Raw genomic sequence first — 19,413 nt, forward strand, 5'->3', positions numbered from 1 at the left:
GAGAGAGAGAGAGAGATGGCACACCCAGGAGTCAAGACTGGCACACAAGCAGAAAGGGCAATATTAATCTCCCACTGATTTGATTTTTTTTTTTTTTTTCAGGGAGACTTTAGAAAAAAAAAAATACAAAAAAAATGATTTTTTCAGGAATAATTTAGAAACCAAATAAAATAAAATGATTTTTTCAGGGAGAATTTAGAAAACAAATAAAACAAAAAATAGGCTTTCTAGGGCCCACTGAGTGAGAGATGACGCACACAGGAGTCAGGAGTGGCACACAAGCCCAGAGGCCAATATTTATCTCCCACTGATTGATTTATTGATTTTTTCAGGTAGAATTTAGAACCCAAATCAACCCAAAAAATAAATAGGCTTTCTATGGCCCACTATTTGTGAGAGAGATGGCACGCTCAGGACTGGCACACAAGCCCAGAGGCCAATATTAATCTCCCACTTTTTTTTTTTTTCCAGGGAAAATTTATAAACCCAATAAAAAAAATAATAAATAGGCTTTCTATGGCCCACTATCTGAGAGAGAGAGATGGCACGCTTAGGACTGGCACACAAGCCCAAAGGCCAATATTAATCTCCCACTGATTGATTTATTGATTTTTTCAGGTAGAATTTAGAACCCAAATCAACCCAAAAAATAAATAGGCTTTCTATGGCCCACTATTTGTGAGAGAGATGGCACGCTCAGGACTGGCACACAAGCCCAGAGGCCAATATTAATCTCCCACTTTTTTTTTTTTTTTTCCAGGGAAAATTTATAAACCCAATAAAAAAAATAATAAATAGGCTTTCTATGGCCCACTATCTGAGAGAGAGAGATGGCACGCTTAGGACTGGCACACAAGCCCAAAGGCCAATATTAATCTCCCACTGATTGATTTATTGATTTTTTCAGGTAGAATTTAGAACCCAAATCAAGCAAAAAAATTAATAGGCTTTCTATGGCCCACTGAGTGAGAGATGGCACACACAGGAGTCAGGAGTGGCACACAAGCCCTGAGGCCAATATTTTTCTCCCACTGATTGATGTTGTGATTTTTTCAGGTAGATTTTGGAACCCAAATCAAGCAAAAAAATAAATAGGCTTTCTATGGCCCACTGAGTGAGAGATGGCACACACAGGAGTAAGGAGTGGCACACAAGCCCTGAGGCCAATATTTTTCTCCCACTGATTGATGTAGTGATTTTTTCAGGTAGATTTTAGAACCCAAATCAAGCAAAAAAATAAATAGGCTTTCTATGGCCCACTGAGTGAGAGATGACACAGACAGGGATGGCACTCTAGCAGAAATGCCAATCTTAATCTCCCACAAAAAAAAAAAAAAAAAAAAAGGAACTGTCCTTCAATTACTATCTCCCTGCAGTAATCTCAGCCAGGTATGGCAGGCAGCAATAAGGAGTGGACTGATGCACAAATTAAATAAAAAGTGTGGACAAACAAACAAGATAGCTGTGCAGAAAGGAAGGAACAAGAGGATTTGTGCTTTGAAAAAAGCAGTTGGTTTGCACAGCGGCGTACACACAGTAATGCAGCTATCAGGGAGCCTTCTAGGACAGCCCAATGAGCTACAGCGCTGAGGAAAAAAAAAAAACATGTAGCTTCCACTATCCCTGCACACCGAAGGTGGTGTTGGGCAGTGGAAATCGCTACAGCACAAGCGGTTTGGTGGTTAATGGACCCTGCCTAACGCTATCCCTGCTTCTGACGAAGCGGCAGCAACCTCTCCCTAGGCTCAGATCAGCAGCAGTAACATGGCGGTCGGCGGGAACGCCCCTTTATAGCCCCTGTGACGCCGCGGACAGCAAGCCAATCACTGCAATGCCCTTCTCTAAGATGGTGGGGACCAGGACCTATGTCATCACGCTGCCCACACTCTGCGTTTACCTTCATTGGCTGAGAAATGGCGCTTTTCGCGTCATTGAAACGCGACTTTGGCGCGAAAGTCGCGTACCGCATGGCCGACCCCGCACAGGGGTCGGATTGGGTTTCATGAAACCCGACTTTGCCAAAAGTCGTCGACTTTTGAAAATGAACGACCCGTTTCGCTCAACCCTAGTGAACAGTATGAAAAGCAGTAAATGCAATTGGTTATAATGACAAACGACCGAGCACTTGAGGATGCAGTCTTGCTAGCAGAAAGGCGATTATGAGAAGAAGGACAAGGACAGCTTGAGCTTTTCTCATATTGCTTGCCAGTTTGCTTTCCCCTCGTGATGCCACTGTATCATTTCTGTCTCGGCTGACAGTTATCTCAATGTGAGAAATGGCCTGATATCCTTACTTCCCACCTCTAGATTTGCTATAGAATGCAAAAATATTAATGCAAAAATGAGTTCTACCCCAAAATACATGAACTTAAAGGGACACTGTCACCTGAATTTGGAGGGAACAATCTTCAGCCATGGAGGCGGGGTTTTCGGGTGTTTGATTCACCCTTTCCTTACCCGCCGGCTGCATGCTGGCTGCAATATTGGATTGAAGTTCATTCTCTGTCCTCCGTAGTACATGCCTGCACAAGGTGCAATCTTGCCTTGTGCAGGCATGTACTATGGAGGACAGAGAATGAACTTCAATCCAATATTGTAGCCAGCATGCAGCCAGCGGGTAAGGAAAGGGTGAATCAAACACCCGAAAACCCCGCCTCCATGGCTGAAGATTGTTCCCTCCAAATTCAGGTGACAGTGTCCCTTTAAGGGCTATGTACATCTTTGCACATAGTTTTGATTTATTGTTCATTTGCTTCCTGTATCCAAAGTTAATCAACTTTCTAGTCTATATAGTGTTCATAAAAATGTTTTATCATTTGTCTGCCGTAGAGACTATAAAGGCTCATGCAGAAATCCATGGATTTACATCCAATATCAGACTGCAATGCACAGGCTGGCCGGGAGTCTCCTGATCTCAGCGTGACTGCCTTGTATAAATATATTGGGCTCATTCAGATATCCATGCCAATAGGTTCAAGCACAGAACGCTAAGGCACAGACTGGCCATGGCTTTCCCAACCCATATCTACTATATAATTGTCTAAGGGTCACTTCTGTCTGTCTGTCTTTCTGTCTGTCTTTCTGTCTGTCTGTCATGGATATTTATTGGTCGCAGCCTCTGTCTGTCCTGGAAATCCAACTTGCTGATTGGTCGCGGCAAAACAGCCACGACCAATCAGAGACGGGCACAGGCCGGAAGAAAATGGCCATTGCTTACTCTCCGCAGTCACTGCTCGGCGTCCGCATACTCCCCTCCACTCACCGCTCACACAGGCTTAATGCTGGCGGTAACGGACCGCGTTATGCCGCGGGTAACGCACTCCGTTACCGCCGCTATTAACCCTGTGTGTCCCCAACCTTTTACTATTGATGCTGCCTATGCGGCATCAATAGTAAAAAAATGTAATGTTAAAAATAATTAAAAAACAAAAAACCTGCTATACTCACCCTCCGTTGTCCGCTGAGCTGCTCGCGCCGGCCGCCATCTTCCGTTCCCGGCGATGTATTGCAAAATTACCCAGAAGACTTAGCGGTCTCGCGAGACCGCTAACTCATCTGGGTAATTTCGCAATGCATCCTGGGAACGGAAGATGGCGGCAGCCGCGCGCATATCGCCGGAGCTCCGCTGGATCCCAGGAGCTGAGTATATAACTATTTTTTATTTTAATAATTTTTTTAACAGGGATATGGTGCCCACATTGCTGTATACTACGTGGGCTGTGTTAGATACCGCGTGGCTCTGTGCTGTATACTATATAGGCAGTGTTATATAATCCGTGGGCTGTGCTATATATTACATGGCCACTGTTATATACTGCGTGGGCTGTGCTATATACTGCGTGACTGGGCAGTATACTACGTGGCTCTGTGCTGTATACTACGTGTCTCTGTGCTGTATACTATGTAGCTGGGCAATATACTACGTGACTGGCAGTATACTACATGGCTGGGCAATATACTACGTCACTGAGCAGTATACTACGTGACTGGGCAATATACTACGTGGCTGGGCAATATACTACGTGACTGGGCAATATACTACGTAGCTGGGCAATATACTACGTGTCTGCTGTATACTACGTCGCTGTGCAATATACTACGTGACTGGGCAATATACTACGTGGCTGGGCAATATACTACGTGGCTGGGCAATATACTACGTGGCTGGGCAATATACTACGTGGCTGGGCAATATACTACGTAGCTGGGCAATATACTACGTGACTGGGCAATATACTACGTGGCTGGGCAATATACTACGTGACTGGGCAATATACTACGTCGCTGGGCAATATACTACGTAGCTGGGCAATATACTACGTGGCTGGGCAATATACTACGTGGCTGGGCAATATACTACGTGGCTGGGCAATATACTACGTAGCTGGGCAATATACTACGTGACTGGGCAATATACTACGTGGCTGGGCAATATACTACGTGACTGGGCAATATACTACGTCGCTGGGCAATATACTACGTGACTGGGCAATATACTACGTGGGCTGTGAAATATACTATGTTGATATGCATATTCTAGAATACCCGATGCGTTAGAATCGGGCCACCATCTAGTATTTCATATATTTCTATGAGGCTATCATGCTCAGCTCAGGTCAGGAGACCCGCGGCCAGGCCAAGAATTGCGGTCTAAAGGTACCGTCACACTGAGCAACCTTTGAACGATAACGATAGCGATCCGTGACGTTGTAGCGTCCTGGATAGCGATCTCTTTGTTTTTGACACGCAGCAGCGATCAGGATACTGCTGTGACATCGCCGGTCGGAGCTAGAAGGCCAGAACTTTATTTTGTTGTCAGGTCACCCGCTGTCATCTCTGGCTCGGCATGTGTAACGCCGATCCAGCGATGAGTCCCTGAGTAACCAGGGTAAACATCGGGTTACTAAGCGCAGGGCCGCGCTTAGTAACCCGATATTTACCCTGGTTACCATTGTAAAAGTTAAAAAAAAAAACACTACATACTTACATTCCGGTGTCTGTCGCGTCCCTCGCCGTCAGCCTCCCGCACTGACTGTGAGCGCCGGCCATAAAGCACAGCGGTGACGTGCTCTGCTTTACGGCCGGCGCTCACACAGTCAGCGCGGGAAGCTGAGGGCGAGGGACGCGACAGACACCGGAATGTAAGTATGTAGTGTTTTTTTTGTTTTACTTTTACAATGGTAACCAGGATAAACATTGGGTTACTAAGCGCGGCCCTGCGCTTAGTAACCCGATGTTTACCCTGGTTACCCGGGGACTTCTGCATCGTTGCTCGCTGGAGAGCTGTCTGTGTGACAGCTCCCCAGCGACCACACAAAGTTGATCAGTGTGAAGGTACCTTAATATCGAACCAAAATCCACAGATGTCTGAATGAGCAATTAGTCCTTTATCTAGCTAAGTACTCCCCCTCTCTCTGATAGCTAGAGATGGTCTGAACAATTGTGGTGATGACTTGAAAATCTGGGAGTTGAGTTTCCACAAATAAACAGATGAAAATGGCAAACTGAACATGTCCATATCCTTTAAAACTGTGGTCTAGTGTCAACAAGGGCTTAATCCTCACTTTTCATCAATGTAAAATGCTTGATCTGATGGAAGCACACGAAGAATGAATGACCATACTATTACCGCAATTCTTGTTATTCAGATTGAATGTAAATTATGTGCCTCCTACATATTATAATTATCAAAGAAGAAGGAAAAAAATCTGCAACATAAATTAAACTAAACTAGGAAATAGTGACTAACTAGGATTAGAGGATGTGGTGCTTCATGACTGGGTGCCCACAGTTCCTGTCAGTTTGTCTCCTTAGGAAGAGGAATTTCCTAGATGACTGACATTCTAATTTTGCATTAATGAGTTTCATGGTGCTACTACGGTAGCGGGTACTACCACAGTAATAAATGCAATGACTAAAACCTACTCTTATTATATTCTCAAGGCTATTCAAATACTGTTTCATGTGACAAATTTACTGATAGGCCACACTTAATTGAACCTGTTTGCACTGCATATATAATTAAAAGGTGAAGAATATAGAATCATAGAATGGTAGAGTTGGAAGGGACCTCCTGGGTCATCTGGTCCAATCCCCTGCTCAAAGCAGGATTCACTAAATCATCCCAGACAGATGTCTGTTCAGCCTCTGTTTGAAGACTTCCATTGAAGGAGAACGCACCACCTCTCGTGGCAGCCTGTTCCACCCATTGATCACTCTAACTGTCAATAAGTTTTTTCTAATATCTAATCTGTGTCTTCTCCCATTCAGTTTCATCCCAATGCTTCTAGTCTTTCCTTGTGCAAATGAGAATAAAGATGATCCTTCTACAATGTGACAGCCCTTGAGATATTTGTAGACAGTTATTAACTTTCCTCTTAGTCTTCTTTTTTGCAAGCTAAACATTCCCAAATCCTGTAAACGTTCCTAATAGGACATGGTTTGTAGACCAGTCACCATTCTGGTTGCTCTTCTCTGAACTTGCTCCAGTTTTTTTATGTCTTTTTTAAAATGTGGTGCCCAAAACTGGACACATTATTCCAAATGAGGTCTGACCAAAGAGGAGTAGGGGGCAATAATGACTTCACGTGATCTAGACTGTATGCTTCTGTTAATACATCCCAGAATTGTATTTGCCTTTTTTGCTGCTGCATCACACTGCTGACTCATGTTCAGTCTGTGATCTATTAGTATACCATTGTCCTTTTCATATGTGCTGTTGCTTAGCCCTATTCCTCCCATTCTGTATATGCTTTTTTCATTTTTATTGCCCAGATGTAGTACTTTTCATTTTTCCCTGTTAAAAACCATTCTGTTAGTTGCTGCCCACTGCTCCAGTTTATTTATATCTTTTTGAATCCTCTCTCTCTTCTCTAGTAATAGCAATCCCTCCTAGCTTTGTGTAAGCAGCAAATTTAATCAGTTTACCCTCAATTCCTTAATCTAAATCATTGACAAAGGACAGGACAGAGCCCTGTGCTACCGCACTTGAGACATTCTTCCAAATGGATGTGCAGCCATTTACAACCACTCTTTGGGTCCGATCACTAAGCCAGTTATGAATCCACCGAACAGTTGCCTTGTCCATTCCATACTTTGTCATTTTTTCAATAAAGATTGCGTGAGATACTTTGTCAAATGCTTTGCTGAAGTCAAGATACACTATATCTACATCATTTCCCTGATACACCCAGTCAGTGATTCTGTCATAGGAGGAAATTAAGTTAGTCTGACATGACTTATTAGTTACAAACCCATGCTGACTCTGGTTAATTCATTCTTATTTAGGTACTTACATACATGTTGTTTAATAATTTGTTCAAATATCTTTCCTAGTATAGACATTAGACTCACCGGCCTATAGTTCCCTGGGTCCACCTTCTTCCCCTTTTTGAAGATTGGAATAACATTTGCTCTTCTCCCATCTTCTGGGACTTCTGTTCTCCAAGAATTTTCAAAGATAATGGAGAGTGGTTCAAAAATTTATTCTGCTATCTCCTTCAGTACTCTGGGGTGTAATTCATCTGGACCTGGAGATTTGAATTTATGCTAGCTAGGTGTTTTCTCACTATCTTTCTGTTTATAGATATCCTGGATTCTTCTATTCCTTTAATAAGACAGTGAAAATCAGTTGATGTTACATTTCCTTTCTGCGAGAAAACAGATGCAAAATAAGAATTTAAAAGTTCAGCCTTCTCAACATCCTTTCTTACCATTTCATCATTTTCATCCTGCATAAATCCTATAGCATCTTTGACTTTTACTTTTACCTTTTTTATTGCTTTTGACATCTCTTGCAAGCCTTAATTCATTTTCAGCTTTAGGAATCTGATTCATGCCCTGCAGGTTCTGCAGACAGCATTATATTCTTCTTTAGATATGCCTCCCTCTTTCCATTTGATAAACATTCCTTTCTCCCTTTTTGGTATGTGTTTAAGTTCTGTGTTCATCCATCCTGGTTTCTTTAAATGCTTCCTATTCTTCCCTCTTTTTTGAATTGTTAACGATTGTGCTTTGAGAATCTAATTTTTCAAGATTTCCCATCCTTCCTGGACATTTTTGTCCTTAAGGATATCCAGCCATGGGATCCCTCCGATTCTCTTTCTGAATCCCTTAAAATCTGCCTTTCTGAAATCTAACCTTGATGTCTTAGTCTTCACAGGTCTTTCTCCTCTAGTTATCCAAAATTCTAAAATAGCATGGTCGCTACCTCCTAGGGTCCCAGCCACTCTCACCTCCTCAACCATTTCCTCCCTGTTTATAAGGATTAGATCCAAGGTAGCAGATCCCATTGTTTTCTCTCCTACCTTTTGGAAGATACAATTGTCAGCAAGACAGGATGAGAATTTGCTTGACTTGTTAGTTTTGCTGAGAGAGATTCCCAACAAATTTCTGGATAGTTGAAGTCTCCCATGACAACTGTTTCATATTTTTTGGAGAACGTGGCCATTTGATGAATAAAAAGTTAATCCTTATCTTCAGCTTGCACGGGCAGCCTGTAGTAAATGCCTACAATGGTATCCTTTCCTTTGTTCTCTCCTTGTATTCTTAAGGTACCGTCACACATAGCGACGCTGCAGCGATACCGACAACGATCCGGATCGCTGCAGCGTCGCTGTTTGGTCGCTGGAGAGCTGTCACACAGACAGCTCTCCAGCGACCAACGATCCCGAGGTCCCCGGTAACCAGGGTAAACATCGGGTAACTAAGCGCAGGGCCGCGCTTAGTAACCCGATGTTTACCCTGGTTACCATCCTAAAAAGTAAAAAAACAAACGCTACATACTTACCTACAGCCGTCTGTCCTCGGCGCTCTGCTTCTCTGGTCTGGCTGTGAGCTCCGGGCAGCCAGAAAGCAGAGCGGTGACGTCACCGCTCTGCTTTCCGGCTGACCGACGCTCACAGCCAGAGCAGGAGGAGAGCAGAGCACAGCGCTGGAGGACAGACGGCTGTAGGTAAGTATGTACTGTTTGTTTTTTTACTTTTAGGATGGTAACCAGGGTAAACATCGGGTTACTAAGCGCGGCCCTGCGCTTAGTTACCCGATGTTTACCCTGGTTACCAGCAAAGATATCGCTGAATCGGTGTCACACACGCCGATTCAGCGATGTCTGCGGGGAGTCCAGCGACGAAATAAAGTTCTGGACTTTCTTCCCCGACCAGCGCTCTCCCAGCAGGGGCCTGATCGCTGCTGCCTGTCACACTGGACGATATCGCTAGCGAGGACGCTGCAACGTCACGGATCGCTAGCGATATCGTCTAGTGTTACAGTACCTTTACCCAAACAGTTTCCACAGAACTCCCGGTCTCTGAAGCTTCAATCTCTGTGTAGATATACGCTTTTCTAATATACAATGCAACACCTCCTCCTCGTTTATCAAGTCTGTTCTTTCAAATAAGGTGTATCCTTTTAGCCTTGTATTCCAACCATGTGTATCGTCCCACCAATTTTCAGTGATTCCAAAGACATCATATTTCTCCTGTATTAGTAGTTCCAATTCTCCGTGCTTGTTGCCCATGGTTTGTACATTCATATAGAAACATTTTAGTTTGTGATTGTTTTCTCTTTCTCCAATATTTTTATTATATACATTTTTTTTTGTCTTTGTTCTTCCCTTCCACTTCTAAAAGCAGAGTTCTCAATAGTATTTGTCAGGTGTATGGCTTTTTCAGGCCTTTTGCTTCCCTTCCCACATTGTTCTAATTTAAAGCTCTCCTGATGAGTGTAGCAGGGTGATTTCCAAATACGTTTTCCAGTCTTCGTAAGTTTCACCCCTTCTCTAGCAAGTAGTCCATCTTATAGGTAATTCACTCCGTGATGCAGAAATCCAAATCCTTGCTGACGGCACCATCGTTGGAGCCAGTTGTTCACCTGCAAAATCTTATTCCACCTCCTTGTTTCATGGTCATCCACTGGAAGGATGGAAGAGAAGACCACCTGCTCTACCAGTTCTTTCACTTTCTTACCTAAGGGTACCGTCACACTATACGATTTACCTACGATCATGACCAGCGATATGACCTGGCCGTGATCGTAGGTAAATCGTAGTGTGGTCGCTGGGGAGCTGTCACACAGACCGCTCTCCAGCGACCAACGATGCCGAGGTCCCTGGGTAACCAGGGTAAACATCGGGTAACTAAGCGCAGGACCGCGCTTAGTAACCCGATGTTTACCCTGGTTACAAGCGTAAAACTAAAAAAAAACAAACAGCACATACTTACATTCTGGTGTCCGTCAGGTCCCTTGCCGTCTGCTTCCCGCACTCACTGACTGCCGGCCGTAAAGTGAAAGTGAAAGCACAGCCGCTGTGCTCTGCTTTCACTTTACGGCCGGCAGTCACAGTGCGGGAAGCAGATGGCAAGGGACCTGACGGACACCAGAATGTAAGTATGTGCTGTTTGTTTTTTTTTTAGTTTTAAGCTTGTAACCAGGGTAAACATCGGGTTACTAAGCGCGGTCCTGCGCTTAGTTACCCGATGTTTACCCTGGTTACAAGCGAACGCATCGCTGGATCGCATCGCTAGATCGCTAGATCGGTGTCACACACACCGATCTAGCGATGACAGCGGGAGATCCAGCGATGAAAGAAAGTTCTAAACGATCTGCTACGACGTACGATTCTCAGCAGGATCCCTGATCGCTGCTGCGTGTCAGACACAGCGATATCGTAACGATATCGCTGGAACATCACGAATCGTACCGTCGTAGCGATCGAAATGGTATAGTGTGACGGTACCCTTAGTTTTCAAAGTCACTGCAGATGGTTTCCAGGTCGTTTCTTGCTGTGTCATTTGTCCCCACATGTATTAGCAGGAATAGGTGGTCATCTGTAGGTCTGAAGAGTCCTGATATCCTGTCAGACACATCTTTAATTTTTGCACCTGGAAGACAGCACATTTCTCTTGAGGTTATATCCGGTCTGCAGATTGCAGCCTCTGTTCCTCTCAACATGGAATCCCCCATGACAACAACTCTCCATTTGTTCTTCACAACATTTTCCTTTCTCCATCCAGGACGACTCTAAAGGTGTCCAAAGTTGTTCTTTGTGAGCAAAGTCTTATCTTGATGTATTTGTCGTTCTCCTGCATGAGAGTATGGTACCGCTGCATGACCAGCTCTATCCTCGCCTACTGTATCCTCACCCATCCCTTGTAGATTGTGAGCCTTCGCAGGCAGGGTCCTCACTCCTCCTGTACCAGTTATAACTTGTATTGTTTAAGATTATTGTACTTGTTTTTATTATGTATAGCCCTCCTCACATGTAAAGCGCCATGGAATAAATGGCGCTATAACAATAAATAATAATAATAATAATACTGGTTCCTGAGCAGTATAGGTGCTGACTGTCTCTTGATCCTCCTGCTTCTCTGGATCACGTGCTTCCATTCGTCTGTTTCTTCAGGTGCATGTCAAATTTCTTCTATTTCTGTAACATGAAGAGATAATTCTGCTCTGTCTAAAAACTCTTCACCTTCCTTAATGATTTTCAATGTAGCTAACCTCTCTTCTAAATTTTGCAACTTTTCCTCCATCAGGGACACAAGCTTGCATTTCTGGCATATGAAGTTGGGCTTTTCCACTGGTAAGTCTGTGAACATGTAGCAGGAAATGCAGCTCACCAAATGGCTCCCGGCCTATTCCATGTTCTTATTCTTAAAAAGATATGAAAGCTGTGAAAAAGATGTTGTTTACCGATGTCCTCCTTTCAGCTGCAACGGACAAAATCCAGTGTTCTTTGATCTTGCGGAGACTCTTCACTTATCCCAGAAGGCACTGGGAATATGAAAATTCTCTCCCAGGACTCTTCCCCTGGTTTGTTACATATTGTATTAAATTACATATATGTATGTACAATACAGACCAAAAGTTTGGACACACCTCATTTAAAGATTTTTCTGTATTTTCATGACTATGAAAATTGTACATTCACGCTGAAGGCATCAAAACTATGAATTAACACATGTGGAATTATATACTTAACAAAAAAGTGTGAAACAACTGAAATTATGGTCTTCCAACAATCTTGAAGGATTTCACAGAGATGCTTAGCACTTGTTGGCCCTAGGTAGTCACCAGGAATTGTTTTCACTTCACAGTTGTGCCCTGTCAGGTTTAATAAGTGGGATTTCTTGCCTTATAAATGGGGTTGGGACCATCAATTGTGTTGTGCAGAAGTCTGGTGGATACACAGCTGATAGTCCTACAGAATAGACTGTTAGAATAAGTATTATGGCAAGAAAAAAGCAGCTAAGTAAAGAAGAACGAGTGGCCATCATTACTTTAAGAATTGAAGGTCAGTCAGTCTGAAAAATTGGGAAAACTTTGAAAGTGTCCCCAAGTGCAATGGTAAAAACCATCAAGCGTTACAAAGAAACTGGCTCACATGAGGACCGCCCCTGGAAAGGAAGACCAAGAGTCACCTCTGCTTCTGAAGATAAGTTTATCCGAGTCACCAGCCCCAGAAATCACAGGTTAACAGCAGCTCAGATTAGAGACCAGGTCAATGCCACACAGAGTTCTAGCAGCAGACACATCTCTACAACAACTGTTAAGAGGAGACTTTGTGCAGCAGTAAAATAGCTGCTAGGAAACCACTGCTAAGGACAGGCAACAAGCAGAAGAGACTTTTTTGGGCTAAAGAACACAAGGAATGGACATTAGACCAGTGGAAATCTGTGCTTTGGTCTGATGAGTCCAAATTTGAGAACTTTGGTTCCAACCACCGTGTCTTTGTGCGACACAGAAAAGGTGAACAGATGGACTCTACATGCTTGGTTCCCACCGTGAAACATGGAGGAGGAGGTGGTGACACTGTTGGGGATTTATTCAAAATTAAAGGCATACTGAACCAACATGACTACCACAGCATCTTACAGAGGTATGCTATTCCATCCAGTTTGCGTTTAGTTGGACCATCATTTATTTTTCAACAGGACAATGACCCCAAACACACCTCCAAGCTGTGTAAGGGCTATTTGATCAAGAAGGAGAGTGATGGGGTGCTACGCCAGGTGACCTGGCCTCCACAGTCACCATACCTGAACCCAGTCGAGATGGTTTGGGGTGAGCTGGACAGCAGAGTGAAGGCAAAAGGGCCAACAAGTGCTAAGCATCTCTGGGAACTCCTTCAAGATTGTTGGAAGACCATTCCCGGTGACTACCTTTTGAAGCTCATCAAGAGAATGCCAAGAGTGTGCAAAGTAGTCATCAAAGCAAAAGGTGGCTACTTTGAAGAACCTAGAATATAAAGACATATTTTCAGTTGTTTCACACTTTTTTGTTTAGTATATAATTCCACATGTGTTAATTAATAGCTTTGATGCCTTCAGTGTGAATGTACAATTTTCAAAGTGTTAGGGCTAGCGGAATGTACTGAGTAAATAGATGAAGTTGTTGGTGCGTTGGCAGCCCCGGGTCCACCGTGCAGGAGGAACATGTTGCTAGCAAATGGCACTATATGGCGGTATGAGCGAACTCTCTTACTTCACAGAGTCGTCGACAAAAGAAAGCACTGTGCCCTGTTAAACTCACAGGAGTACACAGCTAACTGCTGAGCTGATAGTCAGTGGTCTTGCACACACACAAACTCCTCACCGGAGGTGCCGATATACTTGGGGCTTATTTCAGCCAGAGCCCTAAATACATACACACAAGACCACACTGGCGCAAAGCACATAACATAGATTGAAACTAGCGCATGGCCGTGCGGTCATGCGAACCTTTTATAGCTGCAGCAACTTCAGGACCTTCCCAGAGGGACCAATGGGAGGCTGTCACAGAACCTGAGCAACTTCAGGACCTTCCTAGAGGACCAATGGGAGTTGTTGCAGTACCTGAGCATGTGACCCTTGATCTCCAATGAGAGATCTTACCCTGGGCATGCTCAGAAGGGGAAAAGTAGGACTTAGTCCCAAAGACGTCTGCTCACCGCTGACCAGTACTGGCTACAATGGCAGAAGCGGGAAAGGCAGATGTAACCCTTTGAACAGTATCAGACTAAGGCTACGTTCACACTAGCGTTCTGCTAGTGTGCGTCGCCTTAGCGTCGGGCGACGCAGCGGCGATGCACGCGTCATGCGCCCCTATGTTTAACATGGGGGACGCATGCGTTTTTGTGTGTTGCGTTTTGCAACACTTGCGTCTTTTTTGCCGCTAGCGTCGGACCAAGAAAACGCAACAAGTTGCATTTTTCTTGCGTCCGATTTTCGGCAAAAAACGACGCACGCGTCGCAAAACGCAGCGTTTTTGCGTGCGTTTTGCCGCGTTTTTGTGTGCGTCGTGCGTTGCGTCGCCGACGCAGCGGCGCGCAATGCTAGTCTGAACGTAGACTGAGCGAGACACTGGGACCAATGCCTCCGCTGAGCAGGCTCCACTGCGACAGAAGAATGGAAGACCGCAGCGGAGATGGCTCGAGACTCCCCCTGTGCAGTGGCGGGAACTCGCCCCCTAACATTACCCCCCTCCTAGGGCCCCCCTTGGACCTTGCTACACTCGAAGGCAGCAATGAGCTGCAGAGCCTGAATGTGCTCAGCAGGCTCCCAGGACCTGTCCTCTGGACCATAACCCTTCCAGTCCACCAAATAAAATTTTTTGCCACGTACCACCTTGCACCCCAAAATAGCGTTCACCTTGTAATCGTCCATAGATGAACCCGATGTCCCGGCAGATGACTCGGAAAACCAGGACATGTATACGGGCTTCAAGAGGGACACATGAAAAGTGTCGGTGATACCCAGGTGTGGAGGAAGGGCCAGATGGTAGACCACAGGGTTAACCTGTTCAAGGACCTTGAAGGGGCCCAAGTAGCGAGATGCAAACTTAGTGGACTCAACTCGCAGCCTGATGTTATGGGCGGAGAGCCACATTAAGACGCCAGGAGCAAAAGTCAGAGCGGGGCGACGATGTGCATCGGCAGAGGACCTCATTCTCTCCTTGGAGGCCCGAATGGCATCCTGAGTGCGGTCCCAAATGTCCCGTGCCTCCACAGCCCAGTCTGCCACCCTGGAGTCGGCGTTAGACACAGGCATAGGCACAGGAACCCGCGGTTGCTGACCGTAGTTAAGGAGGAATGGGGTCTGTCCAGTGGAGTTAGCTATGGCATTGTTCAGCGCAAACTCTGCTCACGATAGCAAGGATGCCCATTCATCCTGCCTGGCTGAAACAAAATGTCGCAGATATGTGACCAAGGTCTGGTTGGCCCTCTCTACCAACCCATTTGTCTCGGGATGATATGGAGAAGAGAGATTCAGCTCAATGCTGAGAAGACGACAAAGCTCTCTCCAGAACCGAGACGCAAACTGGGGACCCCGGTCACTGACAATTTTGTCCGGCATGCCGTGTAGGCGGAAGATGTGTTTTACAAACAATGCTGCCAAGCCCCGTGCAGAAGGTAACCGTGGAAGCAGCACCAAGTGCACCATTTTAGAAAAATGGTCGGTGATAACCCAAATGATGGTGCAGCCACGAGACTTGGGTAAGCCCACCACAAAGTCCATCCCAACCATCTCCCAGGGCCTGCCCGCCACCGGCAAGGGATAAAGTAACCCAGCTGGCCGTTGTTGAGGAGACTTATTTAATTATTAAGACTTATTGATGACCTTGTAAGGGGCATTCAGAGCAGAATTTCAATATTTGCAGATGACACTAAACTCTGCAGGGTAATCAATACAGAGGAGGAGAATTTTATATTACAGGATGATTTATGTAAACTAGAATCTTGGACTGATAAATGGCAAATGAGCTTTAATGGGGATAAATGTAAGGTCATGCACTTGGGTAGAAGTAATAAGATGTATAACTATGCACTTAATTCTAAAACTCTGGGCAAAACCGTCAATGAAAAAGACCTGGGTGTATGGGTGGATGACAAACTCATGTTCAGTGGTCAGTGTCAGTCAGCTGCTACAAAGGCAAATAAAATAATGGGATGCATTAAAAGAGGCATAGATGCACATGAGGAGAACATAATTTTACCTCTATACAAGTCACTAGTTCGACCACACTTAGAATATTGTGCACAGTTCTGGTCTCCGATGTATAAGAAAGACATAGCTGAACTAGAGCAGGTGCAGAGAAGAGTGACCAAGGTTATTAGAGGACTGGGGGGTCTGCAATACCAAGATAGGTTATTACACTTGGGGCTATTTAGTTTGGAAAAACGAAGACTAGTGGGTGATCTTATTTTATTGTATAAATATATGAGGGGACAGTACAAAGACCTTTCTGATGATCTTTTTAATCATAGATCTAAGACAGGGACAAGGGGGCATCCTCTACGCCTGGAGGAAAGAAGGTTTAGGCATAATAACAGACGCGGATTCTTTACTGTAAGAGCAGTGAGACTATGGAACTCTCTGCCGTATGATGTTGTAATGAGTGATTCATTACTTAAATTTAAGAGGGGTTTGGATACCTTTCTTGAAAAGTATAATGTTGCAGGGTATATCCTTCCTCTAGTGTTAGCTTTCTGTTACTCTTTCTTATGTTAACGGGTCGGTTTTGACCCGTGTCTTAAATCACCCCTAGGATACCCTAAAAACAGTTATTTATGATCCAATTTGTTTCTTACCTCTTAGTTACCTTGTTAGGGTTTCTCATCCATGGAAGGATTGACTTTAATATTTTTGTTGTGGCCCCCTGGGCCTTTCATTTGAGAGCATACCCTTCATTTTCAATATAAAATATTGTCAAATGAACCTCAAGAGAATAATATAAACTTAAAAAAGTTTGTTATATTACCTGACTATTACTGAAGGGTTTTAGAACATATTTCTTAAATGTAAAAAAAATATACATATATATATATATTTTATATTATTAACTCTAGTAACATCTATGGTGTTACGGGTCAATTTTGACCCATATCTAACTACTTTATGAAAAAGGCAAAAAACAGATTTTTTTTTTTTATAGAACTTTAATACAAATAAAAGATGAAAATTATATTAACATTAATAGCAATAATAATAAAAAGTAGCTTTTCTAGGTCAAACAAACAAACAACCATCAATCAAGCAAATCAAATCAACAGAAATCAAGTACTAGTTTTTAGATGCATTAGTATTTAGATGCATGTGTGGCAAAAAGTGACACTTTTTGTGTGTTCTTTGCAGAGGTATTTTTTGCAGGCGAAGCTCGATGTGTTTGTCTTTCTGTCCTTATTGCTAGGTCAGACCTGACACCTCTTTCTTTTAGAATCAGATGGTCTCACTGGGGTTGTGGCTGTTGTGGTTGATGTTAAGGCAGGCCTGGTTGAGGAAGATGCTGGTGATGATGCTCTTTGTTTTGCTGTGGGTGTGGATGAAGCACTTGTTGAGCTCTGGAGTTGTCGGACCAAGGCTGCAGCGGCTGGGTCTCGGGGCACTCGTTCCCTTTGGTCAATGTGCGCCTTGACAAGGGATCTTCCTAGTTCCTCAAGAAACATCCTCCGCTTGTTTTTTTTCTTTGAATTCCATCCTTGGTGAATGTGGGTCCGCAACACAAATGAAATGCATGCTGACACATCACGGATGTTGTAAAATACAACCATTGGCCATATCCTAGTCATTCATTGGCAAGTGTAGGTGGCAGTCAGCTTGTCCAGGTTGTCCACTCCTCCTTTGTCACTTCCTGATGACACAGCTGCATCTATGTGAAGTGTGGACATCAGTACCACATTCCATCGTTTTTTGGGGCAGTATGAAACAGCAGTGGTGGTTAGAGTTGAGCGACCTTGACCTTTTTAGAGTCGAGCCGGGTTTTGCGAAACCCGACTATGTCCAAAGTCGGGTCGAGTGAAATCGGCCGATTATGACGTAAAGTCGGGATCGACCGAAACACGAAACCCAATGCAAGTCAATGGGGCAGCATAGTCGGCAGTGAGTGGGGGCCAGGAAAACACCTAGAGTACCCATTTTAATGTCAAAACCATCCATTCTTCTTAATGAAGCTTGTCAAGCGTAATTTACCTTATAATAATTGGAAGGCATTTGAAATTGGGGGTCATTTGGCTAAAGTTGTGGGGGGTAGGGCTGGTTCAAGTAATTAGTGGGCCCAGGAAATCTGGACCACGTCACGGCAGTGGAGCAGGGAGAGGTAAGTATTTCAACTTTGCAAGTGCTGTGAACCTGAGCAAGCAGGGGGGGCCCACTCATTGGCATTGGCACTGGCACAGGGCCCCTCAAAGTACAGCGGTGTGTTTGCACGGCGGGGGCGCCTCCCACCGGCAGCAACACTTTTGCGTACTATGAGAGGCCCTGTGCCAGTGACGTCGCCAACTAGTATTCCTCCCCCCACCTGATGAAGGAACCTGCACTTTCATCTGCACCTTCCTCTTTGTCCCCGTGTAAGGTGGTATGGTATGCGGGAAGAGCAACCTGACTTTCAGCAGGGTCACAATGTTGTTGTGTAGCGTGCACGGGGAATGTTGCGTTATGGGTCAATGTACCAGCAGACTCATCTATCACTGGCTGGGCAATGGGCACGATGAAGTGGAAACACAGATATAGGCCCAAAGAAGAAAGTGGGCTAAATGCAGTTCAAAATTGGTAACACAGGAATAACCAGGGGGCATTGCAGTGGAGGACAACTGGAATGAGAGGCTGACACAGAGAGTAGGGCCAAATCAGTAAGTAGTCGAAATGCAGTTCAAAATTGGCAACCGTAGTAAACAGGCGGCACAGCTTTGTTCAGTGGAGGAGAACAGCAAGGAGTGGCAGACACCGATAGTAGGCCCCAACCCAACTAGTAGGCCAAATGCAGTCTAACATTAACAACTACTTAACGAGAGGCTGAAAATGGAATTTCAGGACAGGAAACCAGGAGAACAGCAAGGAGTGGCAGACACCGATAGTAGGCCCCAAACCAACTAGTACGCCAAATGCAGTTGTTCCATTTAACCACAATTTAATGAGAGCCTGAAGATAGAAGCTCAGGAAAGGCAACCTGGGGAACACCTTGGAGTGTAACACACCATCTCTCTCCACCCCATACCCATTTTGTAGGCCTAATGCTGTGTACTTTTCTACAACTACTAAACGAGAGTCGGAAGACCGAAGCAATGGCAAGGAAACCTGGGGAACACCTTGGAGTGTAACACACCATCTCTCTCCACCCCATACCCAATTTGTAGGCCTAATGCAGCCTACTTTCCGACACCTACTAAACGAGAGCATGAAGATCGAAGTTCAGGAAAGGCAACCTGGGGAACACCTTGGAGTGTAACACACCATCTCTCTCCACCCCATACCCATTTTTTAGGCCTAATGCAGTGTACTTTTCTACAACTACTAAACGAGAGTCGGAAGACCGAAGCAATGGCAAGGAAACCTGGGGAACACCTTGGAGTGTAACACACCATCTCTCTCCACCCCATACCCAATTTGTAGGCCTAATGCAGCCTACTTTCCGACACCTACTAAACGAGAGCATGAAGAT

General features: G+C 44.6%; 1 gene segment (V, D, J or C); it reads left to right on the forward strand.

Annotated features, from left to right (window-relative positions):
* LOC138672974 (immunoglobulin gamma-1 heavy chain-like) overlaps positions 1–19,413 on the forward strand; it is a 606,081-nt gene that overhangs the window by 199,483 nt on the left and 387,185 nt on the right. Inside the window, 1 exon segment of the C gene segment in view lies at positions 5,877–5,888. Within this exon segment, the coding sequence occupies positions 5,877–5,888 (12 nt within the window).

Source organism: Ranitomeya imitator, chromosome 1 (genome assembly GCF_032444005.1).
Source record: "Ranitomeya imitator isolate aRanImi1 chromosome 1, aRanImi1.pri, whole genome shotgun sequence".
Taxonomy (NCBI): Eukaryota; Metazoa; Chordata; class Amphibia; order Anura; family Dendrobatidae; genus Ranitomeya; species Ranitomeya imitator.